This window comes from Crocuta crocuta, unplaced genomic scaffold, assembly GCF_008692635.1.
Source record: "Crocuta crocuta isolate KB4526 unplaced genomic scaffold, BGI_CrCroc_1.0 scaffold50, whole genome shotgun sequence".
In the NCBI taxonomy this organism is placed as follows: Eukaryota; Metazoa; Chordata; class Mammalia; order Carnivora; family Hyaenidae; genus Crocuta; species Crocuta crocuta.
This window is the reverse complement of record NW_027527428.1, coordinates 7645905-7666537: the sequence shown is the minus strand read 5'-3', so window position 1 is coordinate 7666537 and position 20633 is coordinate 7645905. Positions and strand designations below refer to the sequence as shown.

The following is a 20633-nucleotide window of genomic DNA, read 5'->3' as shown; positions in this document are numbered from 1 at the left end:
TGGGGGGGTCTCTCCGTGGGTCCAAAACGGGCTTCACTTGGAGTCTTGTCAATGAACATCTGCTTTGAGAAATTACCTCAGAGTATGAGAGAGGCTTCTCCTCAAAGGAAGGGATCCTAAGTCCACGTTTATATGTAGAACAGCAACTTTTTATTGGTGAAGTGGCAGAAAAAAGTGAAGGATGTGTATTTGGCACTTAGAGCCTGGAGCCCGCTTGCATGGGGAGGGGAGCGGGCGCCGTGTTCCCCCAGAGGTGGGCTGTGCAGGCTGGCGGGTACCAGGCCTCTCCTCGGGGTCCTGTGCCGTAGTGGAGCTGGGCTCCCCCACCCCTCCTCTGCACCTAAGAGGGGCCCCGGGGTGGCTGTGAGTGGAGGGCACCAGGTATCACGACTCCATGCCTGAGACCCGTGCTTCTGTGCACGCGGGCTCGTGGGTCTGAGGGAGCGTGAGTGCGCGGCCGTCTTCAGAGAGCGCCCAGCACCAGAGGGGAGGGGGTCCCGCGGCCGGGGCAGGTGTGGGGGGAGGCGGGGGAGAGCACCACGAGCCTGAGCAAGCCCTGCTTCGCGACGGCCGAGGGGAGCGTAATGTGTGTGCTGGTGTATTTACTGTGTGTGTGTGTGTGTGTGTGTGTGTGTGTGTGTGTGGCAGAGTACGTCACAGCCCTTGAAACAGAAATAAGAAATCTGAAGCATCAGTTTAAAGCCCTGGCAGGACAGGTAGAAGATGCGTTAGATCCTTCGAAGACGTCCTCATCGCACTCGGACGTCCAAGCCGGTGTCTCAGCCAAAGCCCCTGGTAAGAGCCCTAGTCTCCTCCTCTTGAATGCTCTGTCCCAGGAACACTAACTTCTGCATCTGTACATTGTTTTAATTGAAATATAAACCCTACAGAAAGTCCATAAAATGCAAACGCACATATCAAGGAAGGATCGCAAACTGCAAGTCCCCCATTCCCGGCACCCAGCAGTCCCCACGCCACCCATTCTCGAAGTGTTTATGCCCGTTTACCTCTCTGGGTGGCCACCTCCCTGCCCCACCCCTGCTCTGGCACCATGCGGACAGCCCCTTGCCCGGCTAGGGTGCTGGCCCGGTGGAGAGCCCACCCAGGGGGGTGGATGCACCCACGGGATGGTTTCTAGAGTGACTGTTTAGGGAGAAAGGTGAAGCAGCAGGACGTTCCACCTACAGGTCATCTTGTCTCCAGCCAGGAGCCTGCATGCTTTCCCAGTGCTGGGGTCTTTTCTTTCTTTTCCTTGTATTACTTTTCCAGGCCTGAATCTCCAGTAGGGTGTTGGTAATGGCTGGCTTTCTTCCTGAGCCCAGAGAAAAATTATCAACGTTGACTTTAAAGGTGCTAAAGGTTTTGGGGGGCACAGGGCCAGATTAAGGAAGTTCCTTTCTATTCTTGCTGTAATGCAGATGGTTGTTTTTTATCATGATTCTGTCAGTTTTTGCTTACTGTGTTTTGGAGCTTTGTTTTTGGTTGCATACACATTTAGAGTTACTGTGTTCATAAGAGGGGACTGGCCCTGATAGCGTCACGTAACGACCCTCTTTACCGTGTGGGGTTTCTGTGCTCTGAAGCCTGCTCTGTCTGGTGTTAATCACACCACTCCAGCTTCCTTTTGATTAGAGTCTGCTTGGTGTATCTTTATAATCCTTTAACTTTTAACTTCTCATATTGTAGTAGGGTTCCCTTCCTAAGGAAAACAAAACACAACACAACACCTGAAGGGAACCTGGCTATGCATGTACATGACAACATCCCTCACAGCCTTGTAACATGAGACCGCTTAATCAGACTGCATGTTTGTGTGTTACCATAAATGGGAGACTAAGAAGTAGAAAATACATAAAAAGTTACACCACGTGGTGTTCAGGGCTCAGTTCTTTGGGTATGAACCCAACTGAGTGGTGCCAGCAGGAAGAAAGGAATAAAGTTGCTTCCTGGAAAGAAAAGCCTCAGTGTCACGACTCTCTGTGTGAGAATCTTGCTACAGTATCACATTTGAAGTGAATTTCTTATGGGCAGCATATAGGTAGGTCAAATTTTAAAGTCCATTTTGCTAATTTAAAAAAATTTTTTTTCATTCCGTTACGGTTTTCATTGTTTTAATGTTTATTTTGAGAGTGCACACGTGCCCATGCAGCAAGAGGCAGAGAGAGAGAGTGAATCCCAAGCAGACTTCGTGCCGTCAGCACAGAGCCTGATGTGGGGCTCGATCTCACGAGTGTGAGGTCATGACTTGAGCTGAAACCTAGAGTCAGAGCCTCAACTGACTGAACCACCCAGACACCCCCATTTTGCTAATGTTTTCTTTTTCATTTGTTAATATTTTTAACTGATAGAATTTATATCATCCACACTTAATAGTTCTCGTCGTGTTGGGTCTGAGCAGCGCTTCCTGTCCACTCTCTGTCCCAAGGCGTCCTCGGTCCCGCTCCCGTGGGCATCTGAGCGTTGCTCATGTTCCCCATCGATGCACGTGTCGTTTCTGAGCGCGTCTGTCTGGTCCCCGTGACTTCTCGCAGCCAGCTCCCGCCAGCACCGCCTCCTGCCGTCAGGCCCGTCCCCACGTTGCTGTCACAAACGCCACCTCTCCTGTGTGGAGAGCCGCTTCAGCCAGGGTTTCCATTCTTGCTGTGAATTGTCCAACATAAGTTTTAAAAAACTCAAGAGGAGGGCGCCTGGGGGGCTCAGTCGGCTAAGTGTCCGACTTCGGCTCAGGTCACGATCTCGTGGTTCGTGGGTTCGAGCCCCGCGTCGGGCTCTGTGCTGACTGCCAGCTCGGAGCCTGGAGCCTGTTTCAGAGTCTGCGTCTCCCTCTCTCTCTGCCCCTCCCCCGCTTGCACACATTTTCTTTCAAAATAAACATAAGGAAAAAAAAGGTAGGGTCTGTGATGTTCACCCGAACGTTTGCCCTGTGTGTCCTTGAGTCCCGCTGCCCCAGGCTCCCTGTCGTCAGCTCTCCCGGCAGGTGTGCTGGTGACAAGCGCTCTGGTTTTCCGCTCTCACCTGCGTCCCCGCAGGATCTCTTCGCGGGTCAGATGGCTCTCAGCACAGAGTAGTTGTGCGCCTGTCTTCTGAGAGATCGGCTGCTGCCCGCATCTCTGTGCCCCCGAGCCAACACCTGTCCTGTCCACCTGCTCTCGCGCCTGCTGTTCGTCGGAAGCCCGACGACGTGTCTGGGCACACGTTTCTTTGGCTTATCCTGTTTGGCATTGCATCTCAAGGTGGTTGTCTTTTGCCAAATTTGGGGAGTTTTCAGTCATTATTTCTTCAAGCGCTTTCTCGGCTCTGTGCTTTTTCCCCTTCGGGACTCCGGTGACAAAATGCTGGCTTTTTTGTTCGCCTCCCGCAGGTCCCTGTGGCTCCCCTTGCAGTGTGTCCTCTGCCGTTCGGGCGGCTGAGCCCGCGTCTCTTCACGCTCACGCATCCTCTGGCCGCGGCTCTTGGCCCCGTTGGGGGGACTTTCATTCCGCTTTCAGTTCTGAGATTTCCATTTTGTTTTCTGTGTGTCTTTTATTCCTGTGCTAAAACTTTTCTTTTTCCACTGTGTGAACAGGGCGCCGGCTCGCCCGGCTCCTCATCCAGCTTCCGTGGTCCATGACCCACGCGATCCCAACGTCCGTGTCCCCTCAGCGCCGTCTTTTTTCATTGAATCGAGAGCTTCCTGATCACGGCGATGGCTGACTGCGGGTTCTGACGTGCGCCTCTCTGGCGCTGTGCTCGGCCGCCCCGTCCTTACTCCGCTTCTGCGTGATTGCGCCCCCGCCTCGCTAGGGGGCAGCACACGCCTGCACCCCGCCCGCTCTCTTAGGCCTGAATGACCCCTTCCTCTCCGGGGCCTTTGCCCTGCGGCTCTGCTGTGCTGCCCGAGCCCCGTCAGGTCCTGGGCGCTTTCCCAGCTCTGAGCCCTGGCCGTGTGGATGCCGCCGGCTTTCCGCGCGGGCCCCTCAGGGACTTTGTGGGCAGATTTCGGGAATTCCTTCCTCTAGCTCCGCCCCCCCGCAGACTCCCCACGTGCTCTTCCCAGGAGGGGTGCAGGCCACACGGTGCAGGCTGGCGCAGGGCGGGCCCTGCTGTGTACGGGCCGTGCCCCCGGAGCCTCCCTTCACTGGTCCTTTTGCTGNACCCCCCCCGACCCCCCCCAACCCGGTGCCTCTGGCCTGTGATGTGACTGCTCTAGGACCAAGGCCCGGAGACGCAGAAGATGAGGAGCCACCCTGGCCGCTGGGCCCACCTCATAGTCACCTTGGGCTTCAGCTTCACTGCCAACAGGGCGGGGCGTGGGCTCACGGCCTTGTGCAAACAGCAGGCTCCCGCTGGATTTTGAATGTTAAACCGAACTTGCGGTTCTGTAATAAATCCAATGTGTGATTGTCGGCATTCTGATGTTTCACTGAGAATTAGATGTTTGTGGGGGCGCCTGGGTGGCTCAGTCGGTTAAGCGTCCGACTTTCACTCAGGTCATGATCTCGCGGTTCGTGGGTTCGAGCCCCGCGTCGGGCTCTGTGCTGACTGCCAGCTCAGAGCCTGAAGCCTGTTTCAGTCTGTGACTCCCTCTCTCTCTGACCCTCCCCTGCTCACGCTGTCTCTCTCTCTCTCTCTCCTAGAAATAAATAAAACATTTAATAATAAAAAAAAAGTTAAAAAAAAAAAGAATTAGATGTTTGTGTTCATGAGTGAGACTGGCTGGGGCTGTCTCAGGCTCAGTGTCAAGTTCTGGGGTCGTGGTTATTCTGGCCTCAAATATGTTGGAACATGTTCCCTATTTCTCTTTTCTGAAAAAGTTTGTGTCAGACTAAGGTTAATTTTTCCTGAACCACTAATAGAATTCAACTCTGAACCCCTGGTTTAGGACTTCCCTTGGAAGGTTTCAAAGTATGAATTCAGGTTTTTCCCACAGTTAAAGGATGATCCAGGTTTTCTTTCTGGCGTGTCACTTTTAGATATTTTACTAGAAGATTACCCAGTTCATCTAAATTTTTGAAAATTTGGCATAAAATTGGCTATAGTATTGTCCTAAGAGTTTTAAAATCCTGTAGGACCTAAAGTAATAACCCCATTTTCCTAGATGGCATTCTTTCTGTTGACTTTTTTTCCTTGCTTATTAGTCTTACCAGGGATTTATCTTTGTAAAAAGCCTTTCCAAGGAGCCAGCTCCGTTACACGTTGAGTTTCTGTTTTCTCAGCATGTGATCTTGGTTTTATTCTTCCCTTTCTTCTACTTGTTGGTCTTTTTCTCGTTTTTGAAACAGATATTCAGCTCATCGACTTTGCAGGCTTCTGTTGTAAAATAAGCTACGATGACCATAAATAGTTTTAAAGGGATGGCTTTAAATCCATTCCTTAAGTTTCGATAAGCGCTGTATTAAGGTAGTTCAGGTCAAAATAAATTTTTTTTAATGTTTATTTACTCTTGAGGGAGAGAGAGACAGAGCACGGGCAGGGGAGGGGCAGAGGGAGAGGGAGACACAGAATCCGAAGCAGCTCCAGGCCCTGAGCTGTCAGCACAGAGCCCAACGCGGGGCTCGAACCCACGAACCACGAGATCATGACCTGAGCCGACGTCAGACACTCAACCGACTGAGCCACCCAGACGCCCCCAAAATAATTTCTAACCTCTGCTGATTTTTTCTTTGACCTCTGGGTCGTAGGAACGTGTTTCCTCATTCCCCGGTGACTAGGCGTGCAGACTGGCCTCGGTGGACATGGGTGGAGGCTTCCGCGGTTCCCCTGCAGAGGCCCCTCCTTTCNGTGACAGACTGAAACAGGCTCCAGGCTCTGAGCTGGCAGTCAGCACAGAGCCCGACGCGGGGCTCGAACCCACGAACAATGAGATCGTGACCCGAGCGAAAGTCAGACGCTTAACCGACTGAGCCACCCAGGCGCCCCTAGGCCCCTGCTTTCTTGACAGGATTAAACATCGTCCGTCGCCAGCGCCTCTCAGTCTGTCGGGACCCCGATCTTTCTGCTCAGTTCTAGAGCATCTTCACTTCCAGGTGGACACACAGTGACAGTGGGTGTCCTCTGCCCTGGACGGCGCAGATGTCTGCCCCCCAAAGAGGGGAGTCGACTGGAACCTTGCCCAGGGGAAGGAGGCCTGAACCCGACAGAACCCCTCTCTCGGCAGGCGGAGCCGCACCGGCCGACGGCGCTCCCGTGGGCCTGGCGCTCTGGAGGCTCAGACACAGGACGCATCTCCTGAGCTTCCTGGTGGCCCGGCTCAGGCAGAAGGTACGGCACCCGCCCCCCGACACTTGGGCTAGGCGGGTCTTCTGGCTGGACCTCTTGGCCTCTCTGTGCCTCAGTTTCCCTCCAAGGAAGGGGTTATCGTGAGGTAACGTGTGGTCCCTAGCAGGTGCGCAGGACGGCCCGGTCCCTGAGAGAAAGGTCCAGAGGCGCAGCGCCCATGGTGGGGCCCGTGCTCCCCACCGCATGCGGGGCCGCTCTCCCTCGGGGTGCACCTGGGTGCGTGCGGGTGCCCAGCTGTGGCGGGAGACGGGGCGCAAGGTCTGCCCTGTCACGCGTGTGGACGGGGTCGCAGCCGTGCTCTGTTGCTACAAATTCATAGTTTCTCTTTTTTTAGAGTTTTTTAAAACTCTGTGGTGAAATATACATAACATATACGCTTTTCAAGTGTACGTTCAATGACGCTGACTATGTTCGCAGTGTGTATCCGCATCACCACCATCTGCTGCCAAGACCTTTCCATCATCCGAGCTAAAACTGTCCCCCTGGGACACTGAGCCCACACCGCTTCCCCCGGGGCCGGTGCCCTGCGTCGGGCGCCGGACGGCTCCCCTGAGCGGGCGCTGCGGCACCGGCCCTCGTGGGGCTGGCGGCTCCCTCGGCGTCGTGTCTTCGCAGTTCACGCGCAGGCAGCGGCGTGAGTCAGCGCTCCGTGCCTCCTAGGGACGGAGTAGCATCCCACCGTTTGCCACGCTGTCCGTCGTCCCATGGACGCCTGGCTGCTCCCGCCCTTTGGCGGCTGTGGATGACGCGCTGTGAGCGTGGGGTCCAGGCACCTGCTCACGCCCCTACTTTCAGTTCTTTGGGGTCTGCGTGTAGGAGTGGGATTGCTGGGTCAACGGGCACTATTTTTTTTTAATTTTTAATGTTTATTTACTTTTGAGAGAGAGAGCAAGAGAGAGCGAGCAATCCAGCAGGGGAGGGGCAAGAGGGGGGAGAGACATGGAAGTGGAAGTGGACTCCGGGCTCCATGATGGCCGCACAGAGTCTGACATGGGGCTCAAACTCACAAACTGTGAGATCGTGACCTGAGCTGAAATAGGAGACGTGAGCAGCTGAGCCCCCCAGGTGCCCCTCAGTGGTTACCTTTTGAGAACCACCAAACCGTTTTTGTGAGCGGCTGTGCCATTTTATGTCCCTCTGGCCGCGTGTGAGGACTCTGACGGCCGCATCCTGGTCCACATCACCCGTTTTCTGTCTTTCTGACTCTGGCCGATCCAGTGGGTGCCTAGTGGTACCTCACAGTGGTTTCAGTTTGCACTTTTCCTGATGACTAGTGATGTGGAGCATCTTTTCATGTGCTTGTTGGCCATTTGTGTGCATTCTTTGCAAAAATGTCTTTTCGATCCTTTTGCACATTTGTAATTGGATTGTCTTTTTATTGTTGAGTTCTAGAAATTCTTTATGTACACTGGATACTAGTCCCTTATCAGATGTATAATTTATAATATTTTTCTCCCGTTATAAGGCTCGTCTTTTCACTTTCTTGGCGGTGTTCTTTGAAGCACAAGTTTTTAGTTTTTATGATTTCCAATGTTGTTTGTATTTTCTTACTGTTTATACTTTTTTTTTAATTTTTAAATGTTTATTTCCAAGAGAGAGACACAGCATGAGTGGGGGAGGGGCAGAGAGAGAGGGAGACACAGAATCCGAAACAGGCTCCAGGCTCTGAGCCGACAGCACAGAGCCCGATGCGGGGCTCGAACCCACGAACTATGAGATCATGACCTGAACCGAAGTTGGAGGCTTAACCGCCTGAGCCCCCAGGCGCCCTGTCTTACTGCTTATACTTTTGAGGTCGGGCCATCCTGTTGCCCTTTGTGCAGAGGCAACACAAAGAGGGAATTTTCACATGTTCTTTGGAGCCGCACCACCTTGTGCACTCCGCCTCTCCCGTGGAGCAGAGCACCCCACCGGACACAGCTTCTTCACGTGGGCCTCCGTGACACGAGAGGGGACGGGTCTCGGGACGCCCCGCACTTGCTGCTTCCGTTCTGCCCGCTGTTGTGGTTTCATGCACAGGCCACGCACACGCTTTATAAACAGGAAATAAACATTTAAATAAAGGCTTTTAATTTTCTCTTGATGATCATAGACGATATCGTTATTGTGAGGAAAAATGTCCACCTCAGAGTGGTTTTTGTTTCTATTTTAATTAACAGTGTCTGTTTACCAAATGGTCACCTTTTTGGGTGTGTATGTGACAAGTTCAAAGCTTAAACGCTCACCAGGAATTCATTATAGGAGTTCCTGGAATAAGAACACAGTATTTTTTATCTTCCTGAGAATAAAAGGGGAAAGTCAGAGTGTGGGCAGGGCCCNGCCTCGTCCAGGCAGTTCCCAGCCTGGACGCCCCCCAACCAGCCCCGAGTGCAGTGCAGGCTCCGCCAAGGCGCCCGAGCCCACGCTGCGGGACGACGGTGGGCGCAGGCGTGCGGGGCGACCGCATTAAGCCAGAGAGGGGACACCGACAAACGCGTTTCCTTTCTGACCTTCGTACAGTTTTGCCGTGCGCCCCTGCCCGTCCCGCTTCCCTGCCCTCCTGCCCTGCTGAGCCGCACCCCTCCTAACACTGCCCCCGACACGGCCTCCCAGGTGCTGCAGAAACCCCTGGACGTGGACACCGTGCGGCACGAGCTGCCCCACGAGGTGGAACAAGTGCACCTTGAGGTGTCGGAGCTGCAGAAGCAGGTGGCCGAGCTCGAGGGCCGTGTCGGGAGGCGGTGGCAGTCGGAAGCCTTGGACGAGGTGGTCCTTGGGAGGCAGGTAGGTGCCCTCTGATCACTCTTGCCACCAGCTGTTGAGCCCCGCGGCGGAAAGAAGCCCCCCCCCCACCGGCTATCTGCAAGAGGCCTCCCGGGCTTGGGGTGCCCTGCGCACTGTGCCCGTCTCCCCCCGGCTGCTCTCGCGGTGGGGCCGGGTCGGCGGCGGCGGACACAGTGCCCGAGGGGTGCGGCCGCAGCTCAGCCCTCCAGGCCCTCGGGCATCTCCGTTTCAAAGTCCGCGTTGGAAACCCACAGCGGGAGGGGGGCTCTTCTGTTTCCCCTGAAAGGGAGTCCTTGACGCTGCCAGGAGGGCTCCGGGAAGCCCTGAAGTCAAATGCAAATTGAGGTTTTTCCTTGGAGAGGAGCCGCGTGAAGCTTCTCCGAGCATTTGAGGCCACGGCCCTACACACGTGGCCGTGGGCCCCGTGTGCGTGTCGCCGGGGTGCCTGTCCTGGTCCCCGTCAGGCCCTCCGCACCCAGTGCCCGTCTGGCTCCGTGGCCTGTTTGAGGCGAGGCTCCGAGCGCTGGAGGGAGCCGTGCAGCTGCCGCCCCGCAGACCTGACAGACGGGCCACTTTTCTTCTCTCCGAGGGCTGTGGTGGAAGTGCCGTCTGGAGTGCACGCTCTTTGCTGCCGGTTACCTGTCGGTTACCTGGGTGACCTGGGTGACCTGTGATGATCTGGGTTGACCTGTGTGACCTGGGTGACCTGTGGTTCCTGTGGTGACTTGCGGTGACCTGCAGTGACATGACTTGTGACTCATGTGACCTGCGGTCACAACTGTAGCGTGGTGTCCGAGGGCGCCCAGAGCTCTGCCGGACGTGATATGGAAGTTGAAGGCGGCTCAGCCACAGTCCTCGTGTGTCCTGAGCTCTGTCCCGGGGGCGGCACAGTCGGGCATGAGGGGGACTCGGCTCCTTCGGGACCACGTCTGTCACCGAAGGACCGGAGGGAAGGTGGGTCAACTCCCTTCTCGCGCTGGAGGCCCGGATGCGCCTCGGGGCAGACAGATGTGTGAGACACAGCTCAGAGGGGAGTGGGACACGGCCAGGCCTCCTGCCATCCCGGCCACAGGGCCACAGGCGAGCGGGCAGCATGTCCGCCTCACGATGTGCCCACCGTTCATCCCAGTGCGGCCCGTGCTCGGCCCCAAGGTCGGCCGCGCTGGAGGCTCTCCTAACAGCCCTTGCCTGCGTCGCGGATCCCACCTGCTTAGGAGGAAGAAATCCTGCGGATCAGCAGGACTTCAAATCCGGATATTTAATTCTGTGGCAGACAGGCTGGAGCTGAAGCATCTGTGACCTTGGGGGGAAATCAAAGCACAGGAAACCCAGGGCCGGTCCCTGTTCCAGACCAGGGCCGCCCCCAGGAGGGCCAGCATCGTGGTGGCCAGGAGCCCTCAGTGCTACCGGTGCCAAGATCTTGGGGGTTTTTTTCCTTTTTTTTTTTTTTTTAATGTTTTATTTATTTCTGAGAGACAGCATGAGCAGGGGAGGGTCAGGGAGAGAGGGAGACACAGAATCCGAAGCAGCTCCAGGCTTCGAGCTGTCAGCACAGAGCCCGACGCGGGGCTCGAACCCACGAACCGTGAGATCATGACCTGAGCCGAAGTCGGACGCTCAACCGACTAAGCCACCCAGGCGCCCCAGCCAAGATCTTGGTTTCTGAACGTCTCCATCTGCGGAGAGGAAGCAGGGTACATGGCGGCTCCTCCACAGAGACCCGGAAACGGGGCAATGGACAGAAGGACACAGGCACCCAAGGGCCTCAGGCGCCCGGTGCGGAGGGGCCGTCCTGACGCGGAAAGGACAACGAGGCCGTGGTGCAGCGTCCCCTCCGGTGACGCCTGTCACGGAGGGACAGAGCAGCTTTCCAGGGGAGCCGCCTGCAGACGCTGTGTGTGCTCCCCTCGCACAGTCGGACGCCCTGGGCCTCTGCGCCCACCGCGCCCGGCGGCACAGCCTCGCGCAGACCCCAGCCCGTCGGGAGCCCGCGGGGACCCAGGAGGCAGACGCCGTGCGGTGCCCCGGGCGGGAGGAGCCCAGTGTGCAGGACAGCGGGGGACGGGACTGGACGGTCCGTGAGGTTTGCATGCGGCCCGAGGGTCAGGTCAGAATGTTGCATCCGGCGTGAACTTCTGGTTTTCGTACCTGGTTGTGAAGAGAACGTGTGGTTTGAGGAAGCGTGGACGGGAGCGTCCGGTGTCAGTGAGCCTGACGTCCCCAGCTTACTGTCGGTGGGTCAGGAAGAAACCCGTGAGGCGAAGGTGCCGGTGGCGATGAAGCAGAGGGGTCGGAGCCGCCAGGGTGCTGCCCTCGCAGCTGCCGTGCGAGTCTGACCTTCTCCCGGGTGGAGGCAGGCCCCGCACCCCCGGCCCAGGACGAGGGACCGTGCAGAACCGACACAGCCTCCCCCGGGCAGCGGCCCGCTGCCCGGCCGGCCCCTGCACATCCCCGCATCCGTCTTGTCTCCCGTGACCCCCAGCCCGGGATTGGCCGGGACCGGGCCAGCCCTCCTCCCAGCCCTAAAGCCCCTCCTGCCCCGAGCACAGCGCGAGGGACGCCCCGGGTCCACTGGGGGGCAGTGTTCGCTGGCCGTCCTCGCCGGCTCTGCCTGCACCCTTGCGGACCCGCCGGAGGATCTGCCCTCGGCCAGAGCCCGGGGAGCCGGCCGCCCTGGCATGTGCCCCCGGGTGGGGGCTTGCTCTGACGTCAGCCTCCAGAAGGGCTTCTCTGTGGGGCGTGGTCACCATTGCCCTCGGAACGGAGTCCTCACGGGGACGCCTCCCCTGGTCAAGCCCTCGCCGTGCCGCACAGACACGTGCCTCCCTGGCCAGGATGCTGGGAGCAGCGCCCGGGGGCCGCCTGGGCCCCAGTGCGCAGTCGCTCATGAGTCCCGGGGCGTGTGGTCACGGGTGTCGCGGGTATGGGCGGGTGTAGAAAGCCGTCAGAGCACTTGCGTCAGAAATGGAGCCCAGGACGGGCCCCCGGCTGCAGAGCCCACCGTGCGCAGCCTCAGTGCCTGGAGCTGGGCCGCCTGCGAGTGTGGCTCCCCACCTCGCCCCCCAGAGCCTGGCCAAGGCCCCCTGTGAGGGCTCAACTCCCGGCTCGTGCCAGGGGCCGCCTTGCAGGCCACTGGCCTGCTCTCGGAAGTGAGGTTTCTCTGAGGTCTCTGAGCAAGTGTCTTTTCAGAGTTGCTCTTTCCTCACCTAAAGTGCTCAGGTGACTCCTAGATCGCATTCCTGTGGAGGCCGGGTCTGTCCCAGCCCCTCCAGAGGCCTGAGGGCCCCACTCATGCCCTGGGCCCTTGGGAGAAGGCCGGCAAGGCCCGTGTGCCACACGGCTGAGAGCAGGCCTGGCTCCCCCACTGGGGAGAGAGTGGGATTTGGGCACTGGAGCCTCAGTGCCACCGGGCTGCCTCCCACTCTCCTCCGCCGTCCCCCTCCCCTACCTGCCTTCATGCCGAACTAGTCTGGCACACACCAGCCCTTCCAGGCTGCCCGAGGAGCAGCGGCCACCAGAGGGCACAGGCGCCTGCCAGCCCTGGAGAGGGACAGCGGGAAACGAGGCCAGGACAGGGTGTGCTAGTCTGTTCCAGGGACTCCGGGCCGGTTCCCGCTCTGGCCCCAGCTCGTGTGGCCGGGACAGGGGCACAGTGCGGCTTTTCATGGGCGTCAGGAGCAGCCGTGCCTAAGTAGGCCACCTGCCTCCCTCAGGACCTTGGGCACCGGCTCCTCCTGGGCCTCCATCTGGCTCAGAGCGGCCCGCACACACGTTCCTCTTTTCCTCTCTCCCTCTCTACTCCCCACCTCGTTCCGAACGCCCCTCCAAGCGTGACTGCACATGTGTATGGGGGCCATGTGGTGACCCAGCACAGGGACGCTGCAGTGCAGGGTCCATGCAGGGTCCAGATGGGAAGGAAGAGTGTGGAGGGAGGCCTCTGCCAGCCCCTCCACGCCAGGGACCCCAGTGCCTGTGGCCTGCGCACCCAGCCCTCGTGGGTCCCAGCAGCCCCTTGGGGGCCGAGTGAGGGTGCCAGCTGGCTCCTCCTTGTCCCTGCTGAAAGGGCGCAGGCTCGGTGGGGTCCCAGGGGCCAGAAGCAGGCCCTCGTTCGTCGCACTCGTGGAGGAGGAGGCGCCAGGGCGTGGGGTTCCCGTCTTGTTGCTAGAGCTCGCTGGCCCTTCCTGTCTCTAGTCCTGGAAGGGTGTCCCCCAGGGGTACAGGCTCTGGGGCGGCCAGCCTGCCTCTCTCCCACCTGGAGGGCTAGGCTTATAGACTGTTTGCCTGTGGCTTTGTTCATAGGTCCGTGAAGACCAAGGACCCACGGGGACCCAAGAGCAGGGGCCACAGCCCCCGCGGGCGTCGTCTGTGCCCCGACTCCAGAGGAAACTGAAGGAGGCGGCCCGAGAAATCTTCCGCCTCCGCCTGGAGAAGGAGCAGCTCCTGGAGACAGGAAGCCGGCTCCGAGCGGAGCTGGGGCGCACCCCAGGTGAGCATGGGCACGGGGGGCCGGGACCGGGGCCCGGGCCTCGGAAGGGGGAAGCTTCACTGCCCTGCGGCGAGAGCGGATCAGGGCAGGGCCGGGCCTGACTTCTCAGGCAGGAGAACAGAGGCTGCCCTTGTGGTGTGAAGCCGGGGTCAGGGGTCATGGGCACAGAGCAGAGCTTCCTGCCACCACGGGGTTTCCGTGAACCGGCTCCTCTGGCAGCACTTGTGAGAAAAATACCGCCAAGCAGGCGGCATGTCTGTGGCACTGTATTCCTGGGCCCGTCATGTCCGGACTCCTCTGAGTAACAGCCGCCACGTCTGCGCTGGGTCCCGGGAACGACAGGCAGGGCTCAACCCAGACTAGAACGAGGCGTGTCTCATTTCCGCCTGCGGGTCGGGCCCAGGCAGCCATGGAGCTCACGCAGCCCTAGGCCTTTGTCTGAAGCTGGTTAGACTCAGGCCGATACCGTCTCTGGCAGTAATTTATCAGACGTGGGTTCTCTGCAGGACTTAATTTATAGTAGCAGCGCCTCACAGGCTGTAGCTTACAGGGCAAGGTCTCCTAAGCAGCCAGCACGGAAATAACTCGCTCCAAGCCAGTGACGGGTTAAGCACACTGTGGCTCCAGCAAAGGGAAGACAGGAGGCACACTCTGGATTCGGTTGAGGTGCGCCTTTCTGTGCGTGGCTCTTGGAAGAGTCGGTGCGGGTCGCCAGCCGAGAGCAAATGTCCAGCTCCCGGCACAAGACCAAGGCCCCTGTGGGTAGAGCACGTTGCTGGAGCGAAGGCACCTGTGTTGGGCAAGATGATCTTCCTGGCGGTGTGGCTTTCGCCACAGCTAGCTGGGAGGGGCCGCGCCGCAGCCCGGCCAGTGCCCGAGGTCTTCAGAGAGCTGCGCTGGTCAGCCAAGGGCAGCCTTGCCCGGAGCGAGCCTCCGACCGTGTGGCTCTCAGGCTGCCTTCTCACGAGGCCCCCTCATTTCCCTGCAGCTCCTCGCGCTGCATCCCCCACCCCCTCCTCGTGCTGCGCCCCTCTCACCTTGCGCGGCTTCTGCCCATCCATGCTCTGCCAGCAAGAGCTTTGAGATAATACGGTCAGTGTGTGGGGCTTTAGGGTCCAGCTGGGCTTGATGGGAGGCAGGCTGTGCCACTCTGCTGTCCATTGTCTAACGGAGGGCTGCAGACCCACCGGCTAACTGGCTCTAGAGGTAAGGGCCACGGGGCGCCTGGGGGCTCAGTGCTTAAGCGACCAACTTTGGCTCAGGTCGTGATCTTGAGCCCCGCCATTGGGTGAGCACAAGTCCTGCTTTGGATAAGNCCGCCCCCCGCCCCCCACTCTCTGCCTCTCCTGGGATTCTCTCGCTCTCTCTGCCCCTGGCTCACTTGTGCCCTCCCTCCTCCACTCTCTCCTAGATTAAAAAGGAAGGCCGGAGCACGGCAGAAGGTTAACTACGGTCTTGGCCTCCCTGGGCAGGTCCTCCGAATTCCTAAGCACCCGCGCTCGGAACAGTGTGGGAGGTCCAGCCTTGCACTTTGTCCTCAGGACTTTTCTCACAGCTAAGCTGTGTGGATGAGAATAGTAGTTCTTCATATGCTAGTGTTTTTGGTCTGGATACAACTGATAGAATTATCCAGCGAGTGGTAAGTGAAACGCAGGCGAACTCCAGGCGCCGACCTGTAGTGAGCACCATGTCCCCTGGAGAGAGGGGGCAGCCCGTTGAGGAAATCTGTGTGCCCGACAGCTGTCTCGCCAAGGCACCGGGCTGGGGGCAGAGCAAACCAGACCTTATGGGTAAAGAGCCCAAACGCCTCTCGGAGACTGCCACGGAGTGTCCATCCTGACATGTGGGACACTGAAGGGGAGGCTGTCTCAGATGAGAGGCTTTGTTCTTCTAAGGACCTGCCCCCCGAAGGAGGAGCAGTAGATGGGGCTGACTGGGTGTGTTTCCAGATGCCGTCGGTACGCGCTGCCGCGACGGCAATGTTGCCCACTTGCGCCCCGTCCAGGGCTCCAGGCCCCGGGACCTGCTCCCTGAAAGCCACTCCCTTGCCTCCTTCCGGGTCACAAGCTGAGGAGGAAGGCCGGCTTTGCTTGCTTATCAAACACACTTGTAGACCCTCTTGTGTCAAGTTCACTAAAAACCTTGCTTCTCTGGAAGCTGTGCTATCTGCCTCTGCTCCTCTCCCTCATGATTGTCATTTCACAGTTGGCAACCACAGCAACTTCAATTATAGCTTCTCTTCTTCTGTGAATTCCTTTCCATCGTCTCATTTTCTAAACCAGTAACATTCTCCACATCTGAACTTTGCCCCTCTTGACCTTGGCTCCGTGCCCAGCTATGCCACTGCCAGGATGCCCTCTCTCAGCTTCCAACCCCCCAGACCTTTTCTCCAATCACAACCATGCCGCCTTCCCTTTCTGATCCTTCATTCAGTGAATTTACCTTTCTTCCTCATTATGGTTACCTATAGCCAGCTTGGCCTTATGGCCAAGTATTTTAGTGAGTCACCCAACTCCCACCCACTCATCCACTGGCCCATCCATGCATCCGCCCATCCATGCATCCACACATCCACTCATCCATCTACCCACCCACCCATCCACCCACCCACCCATCCACTCATCCATCTACCCACCCACCCATACATGTATCCATCCACCCACTCATCCATCTACCCATCCATCCATCCATCTACCCACTCATCCATCTACCCATCCGTCCATCCATCCATCCATCCAATCACCCACCCACTCATCCATCCATCTGCTCATCCATCCATCCATCTATCTACCCATCCATCCCTCTATCTATCCACCCACTCATTCGCTTATGTATCCATCCATCAACTCATCTATCATCCATGCATCCAATAGAGAAGCCATCACTACATGCCAGATAATTCCTGCCTGCTGTAATTCCTGCATCACCAGGCCCCAAATCTGGCTAAATTCACTGTCGCCTGTTGCCAGGCTTGTAGTCTACCCGCCTCGCAGTGTCAGAGAAAGCTAAAAGATCCCTGCTGGCTAAGTCTGCAGCTCCCCTGAAGGTTAGTGAGACCTCAGCAAAAGTATTTTCTGTGTTTGGTGCCTTTGTTAATGGTAGACTTTGGACTGTCTTTTCATTTTCTTCTATAGTGATTTGTCTGTGTGGGTTTCCTGCCTCTTCTTGAATCAGTTTTGATAATTTCCATTTTGCTACGAGACTATCCACGGTCCCCAGCCTGTAAAGTGCCACCGGAGAGTAGAACCTCGTGGCCCGTGGCACTGTGCTCTCACCTGTGGCTCTCTCTCCTCATTTTCTAAGGCCTTCCTGTGAGCACTGGTGTGGGATTCAGTCCACACTGCCCTTTCCCATCGTCCTTGCACACATGACCTCAGCTCATCTTTGCAGTGACCCCAAGCGTAGAGAAAGGCTTCCTAAATAAGGTTAAAAATTAAAATACCCCCTAGGCAGGGAAAGTCAAAGAGTAACTGACGGACAGCATTACGTTTAAACGTCTCTAAAGAAAAGACACAGTAAACAAAGATAAAGGGAATGTTTTCAACATATCTGACGGGTGAAAAGGATCTGTACCTAAAACAGGCGTCTACAGACCCCACGCAGGGGCCCAGGTAGCAGGTCCCTGGAGAAATCCACGCAGCTGGTGAGGGTGCGGGTGACACGTGGCCTCCCCAGGAATCTGAGGAAGCAAATGGTGTCGGCATCAAGTTTGAATCTCAGATCGAGAAGTCTCACGCTCCGTGTTGAGGGGGAGCATGGGGCACGTGTGCGTTGCTGGGGACCTTCACTGTTGAAGTGTTTGTGAACACTGGCTGATCTTTCTCATTTTGTGATTCACCCTTTCAGTCAGCAATTCTTCTCTTAAAAATCTGATTAAAAGATACTTCACAGATGGGAAAACAATGTGTGTGCAAGGGTGTTCTCGGCAGCACTTTCATTGCAGTGGGAAAGTAGTCAGGGAGAGTGTAGACACTGGGGGCCACCACAGAGCACCCCACAGTTGGGACCAGTGTAGACACTGGGGGCCCCTGCAGAACACCCCACAGGCTGGGGACAGTGTAGACATTGGGGACCCCCCCACAGAGCACCCCACGGTCGGAGACACTGTAGACACTGGGGCCCCATAGAGCACCCCGCGGTCGGAGACAGTATAGACACTGGGCCCTCCCGCAGAGCACCCCGCAGTCAGGGACACTGTAGACACTGGGGCCCCGCAGAGCACCCCAGTGTACACACGTGGCCCCCACAGAGCACCCCAGTGTTGGGGACAGTGTAGACATGGGAGTCCCCCCAGAGCAACCCATGATCAGGGACAGTGTAGACACAGGGCCCTGCAGAGCACCCCACAGTCGGGGACAGTGTAGACATGGGGTCCCCGCAGAGCACCCCGAGGCTGGGGACAGTGTAGACATTGGGGGGCCCCCACAGAGCACCCCGCAGTTGGGGACAGTGTAGACACAGGGGCCCCGCAGAGCACCCCACAGTCGGGGACAGTGTACACACGGGGGCCCCGCAGAGTACCCTGCAGTTGGGGACAGTATAGACACGGGGCCCTGCAGAGCACCCCTTAGTCGGCGACAGTGTAGACATGGGGTCCCTGCAGAGCACCCTGAGGCTGGGGACAGTGTAGACATTGGGGGCCCCCCACAGAGCTCCCTGCGGTTGGATACAGTGTAGACACAGGGGCCCCACAGAGCACCCCACAGTCGGGGACAGTGTAGACACAGGGCCCCTGCAGAGCACTCTGCGGTCGGGGACAGTGTAGACACTGGGCACCGCAGGGCACCCCACGGTCAGGGACAGTGTAGACACTGGGTCCCCCCGTAGTGCACCCCATGGTTGGGGACAGTGTAGACATTGGGGTCTCCGCAGAGCACCCCACGGTTGGTGCAGTGTAGACACTGAGTCCTGCAGAGCACCCCACGGTTGGGGACAGTGTAGACACAGGGGCCTGAAGAGCACCCCGCGGTCGGTGCAGTGTAGACACTGGGTTCTGCAGAGCACCCTGCAATCGGGGACAGTGTAGACATGGGGGCCCCATAGAGCACCCTGGGGTCAGGGACAGTGTAGACACAGGGCCCCCCCTGCAGAGCACCCTGCGGTCAGGGACAGTGTAGACACAGGGCACCCCGCAGAGCACCCTGTGGTCGGGGACGGTATATAATTGAGGGGTCCCCACAGAACTCCCCACAGGGAGCTCCCCCCACTTGCACCTCGAACCAGGCAGGGTGGAGAGCTGGCTTTTCCCTTTAGACTCCATCCTTTGTGGATGATACCATAAAAAGGTGACAATTCCCAGTCACTCCCAAGCTCCTAACGCTCACGCTCGTGTCTGTATCAGCTCATGGTGGGTCTGGTGTCTGCACCACCTGGCCGCTGACCCGCCTGGTGCACATGCCGCCTGGACATGCCGCTCTGGGACAGAAGCCACCGCGGAAGAGTACGCGGGCGTCAGCAGGAGGGTGCAGGGAAGACGGCGTGTGCGCAGGTGTGTGACGTGTGCACACCAGCAGAGGGAGGCTGAGAGGAAGCGTATCGGTTTCTCCGTGGTTTGAGGAGGAAACTAGTGAGATTAGGGAGTTTTCTCTGAATGCTTCCATGTTGTTCGCAGTCCGCAACTGCACCGAACACGCCTGGTCGTTTCCCTTGGGGAAGGGCGTCTCCCCCAAACCGTGCGGGTGGTGGGTTCCTCCTTTCTCACAGGAGTGCTTGGGCCCCATGGCAAAGGCTTTTGGCAAGACTGGTCTGTCTGCATTTTTTTTTACAGAGATGATTTATCTGGCGCATAAATACATCTGGCTTGTAAACCAACTGATAAAAAAATATCTGATCATTTTATTATATTAAAATGATCATGTTTATTATATTAACAGCGTTAATAATATAAGACGGTGCAGCCAAGGTGGCGCCATGTGTCTGCAGTGGTTTCTAGGCGCTTCTCCTGGTACCTCTGCAGACCACCCGGCCGCCTGTACCTGCCCCGCGGCGTGTCCCCACAGCCTCTGTGCAAGGACCCCGTCCCGCCGCCCAGGGCTCCGCAAGTGGCCATGTGCAAGGATCTTCACATCTGACGCTGTCGTCAAGACTTTGCTCTGGGGGGCAGTTTCAGGGCCACAGCAAAGCCTCCAGAAGGTCCGGCGCTTGTCCGCGCGCCTGCCCCTCGTGCACAGCCCCGCCCCCCGCCCCCCATGGTCAGGATCCCAGGGCGGCGGCGCCTTGACCGCCAGGAACCTCCGCTGACACGTGGTCCGCACCAGAGCCCACGCTCTACATCAGGGGTCACGAACGCATGAGGACACAGACCCGCTCGGTGCCGTCGGGATCCTCGGGCAGGGAGGTTCGCCTGCTCACCGCCCCCCACCCCGCAGCCCTGGCCCCTCAGGTCTGCCTCGCGCTTGAAAGCACACAGCCTGGAGCCTTTCCTCCCTGACCTTTTCTTCCCCCTAAGTTTCTGTGTGTTCTGATTATAAAAAGGCTGTCTGCTCATTGCAAAGATTTAAGTGAGTGCAGAGAAGTACTAATTTATAGAGGAAAGCACAGATTACTAACCAGAGCAAACACGCATCCAGAAGACGGTGCCCGGCTCCTGTCTGTCTGTCGGGTGTGAGTGTGCACCCCCCAAGCGGCCTGCGCCGGGTGCGAGTGTACGTGGCCGCACACATGAGTGCTGGACCGGCCCCTGCTCAGGTGCAGCTCTCCAGAGAGGCGCCGGGCACCGCAGCCAGTCCCTGTGCTGCGGCTCTGCAGCCGGGCCACCCCCTGGGGACACAGACGGCACGCAAGCCAGCCTGCAGAGAGAGTGGGTCTTGTGCGTGTTCACAGCAGTGAATAAAGGCTCTTGACCGCAGCCTCTCCCAGAGGGCTTTGTGCGGGTCCGCTTCGGGGGAATGTGTCGTTGCTGTAATTTGTATTTCCAGCGTGTGCGTGTGTGCTGGCGGCGCGATTCCTTATCATGTCATTTTCTGGCTGAACTTTTTGTAAAAAAAAAAACAAAAAACGACGAACGAGGGGCCTCACTTCCGTGGGTCTCCTGACCCAGACTTACCAGGCATGTGCGCGTAAACAGCGAGGTAGTTCCTCATGTTTATTTTTCATAATCACACGCACATCTAAGATCCCAGCGTGG

The 20633-nt window shown here is 57.8% G+C and overlaps 1 protein-coding gene across 1 annotated transcript in view; it reads left to right on the top strand.

Annotated features, from left to right (window-relative positions):
* The window catches only part of CCDC57 (coiled-coil domain containing 57), a 107738-nt gene that overhangs the window by 52780 nt on the left and 34325 nt on the right, over window positions 1-20633 (top strand). Inside the window, exons 22-25 of the mRNA XM_077756610.1 lie at window positions 646-795; window positions 6137-6240; window positions 8851-9021; window positions 13321-13507. Coding sequence (XP_077612736.1) covers window positions 646-795; window positions 6137-6240; window positions 8851-9021; window positions 13321-13507 — 612 coding nt within the window. The remainder of the gene's footprint in view (window positions 1-645; window positions 796-6136; window positions 6241-8850; window positions 9022-13320; window positions 13508-20633) is intronic.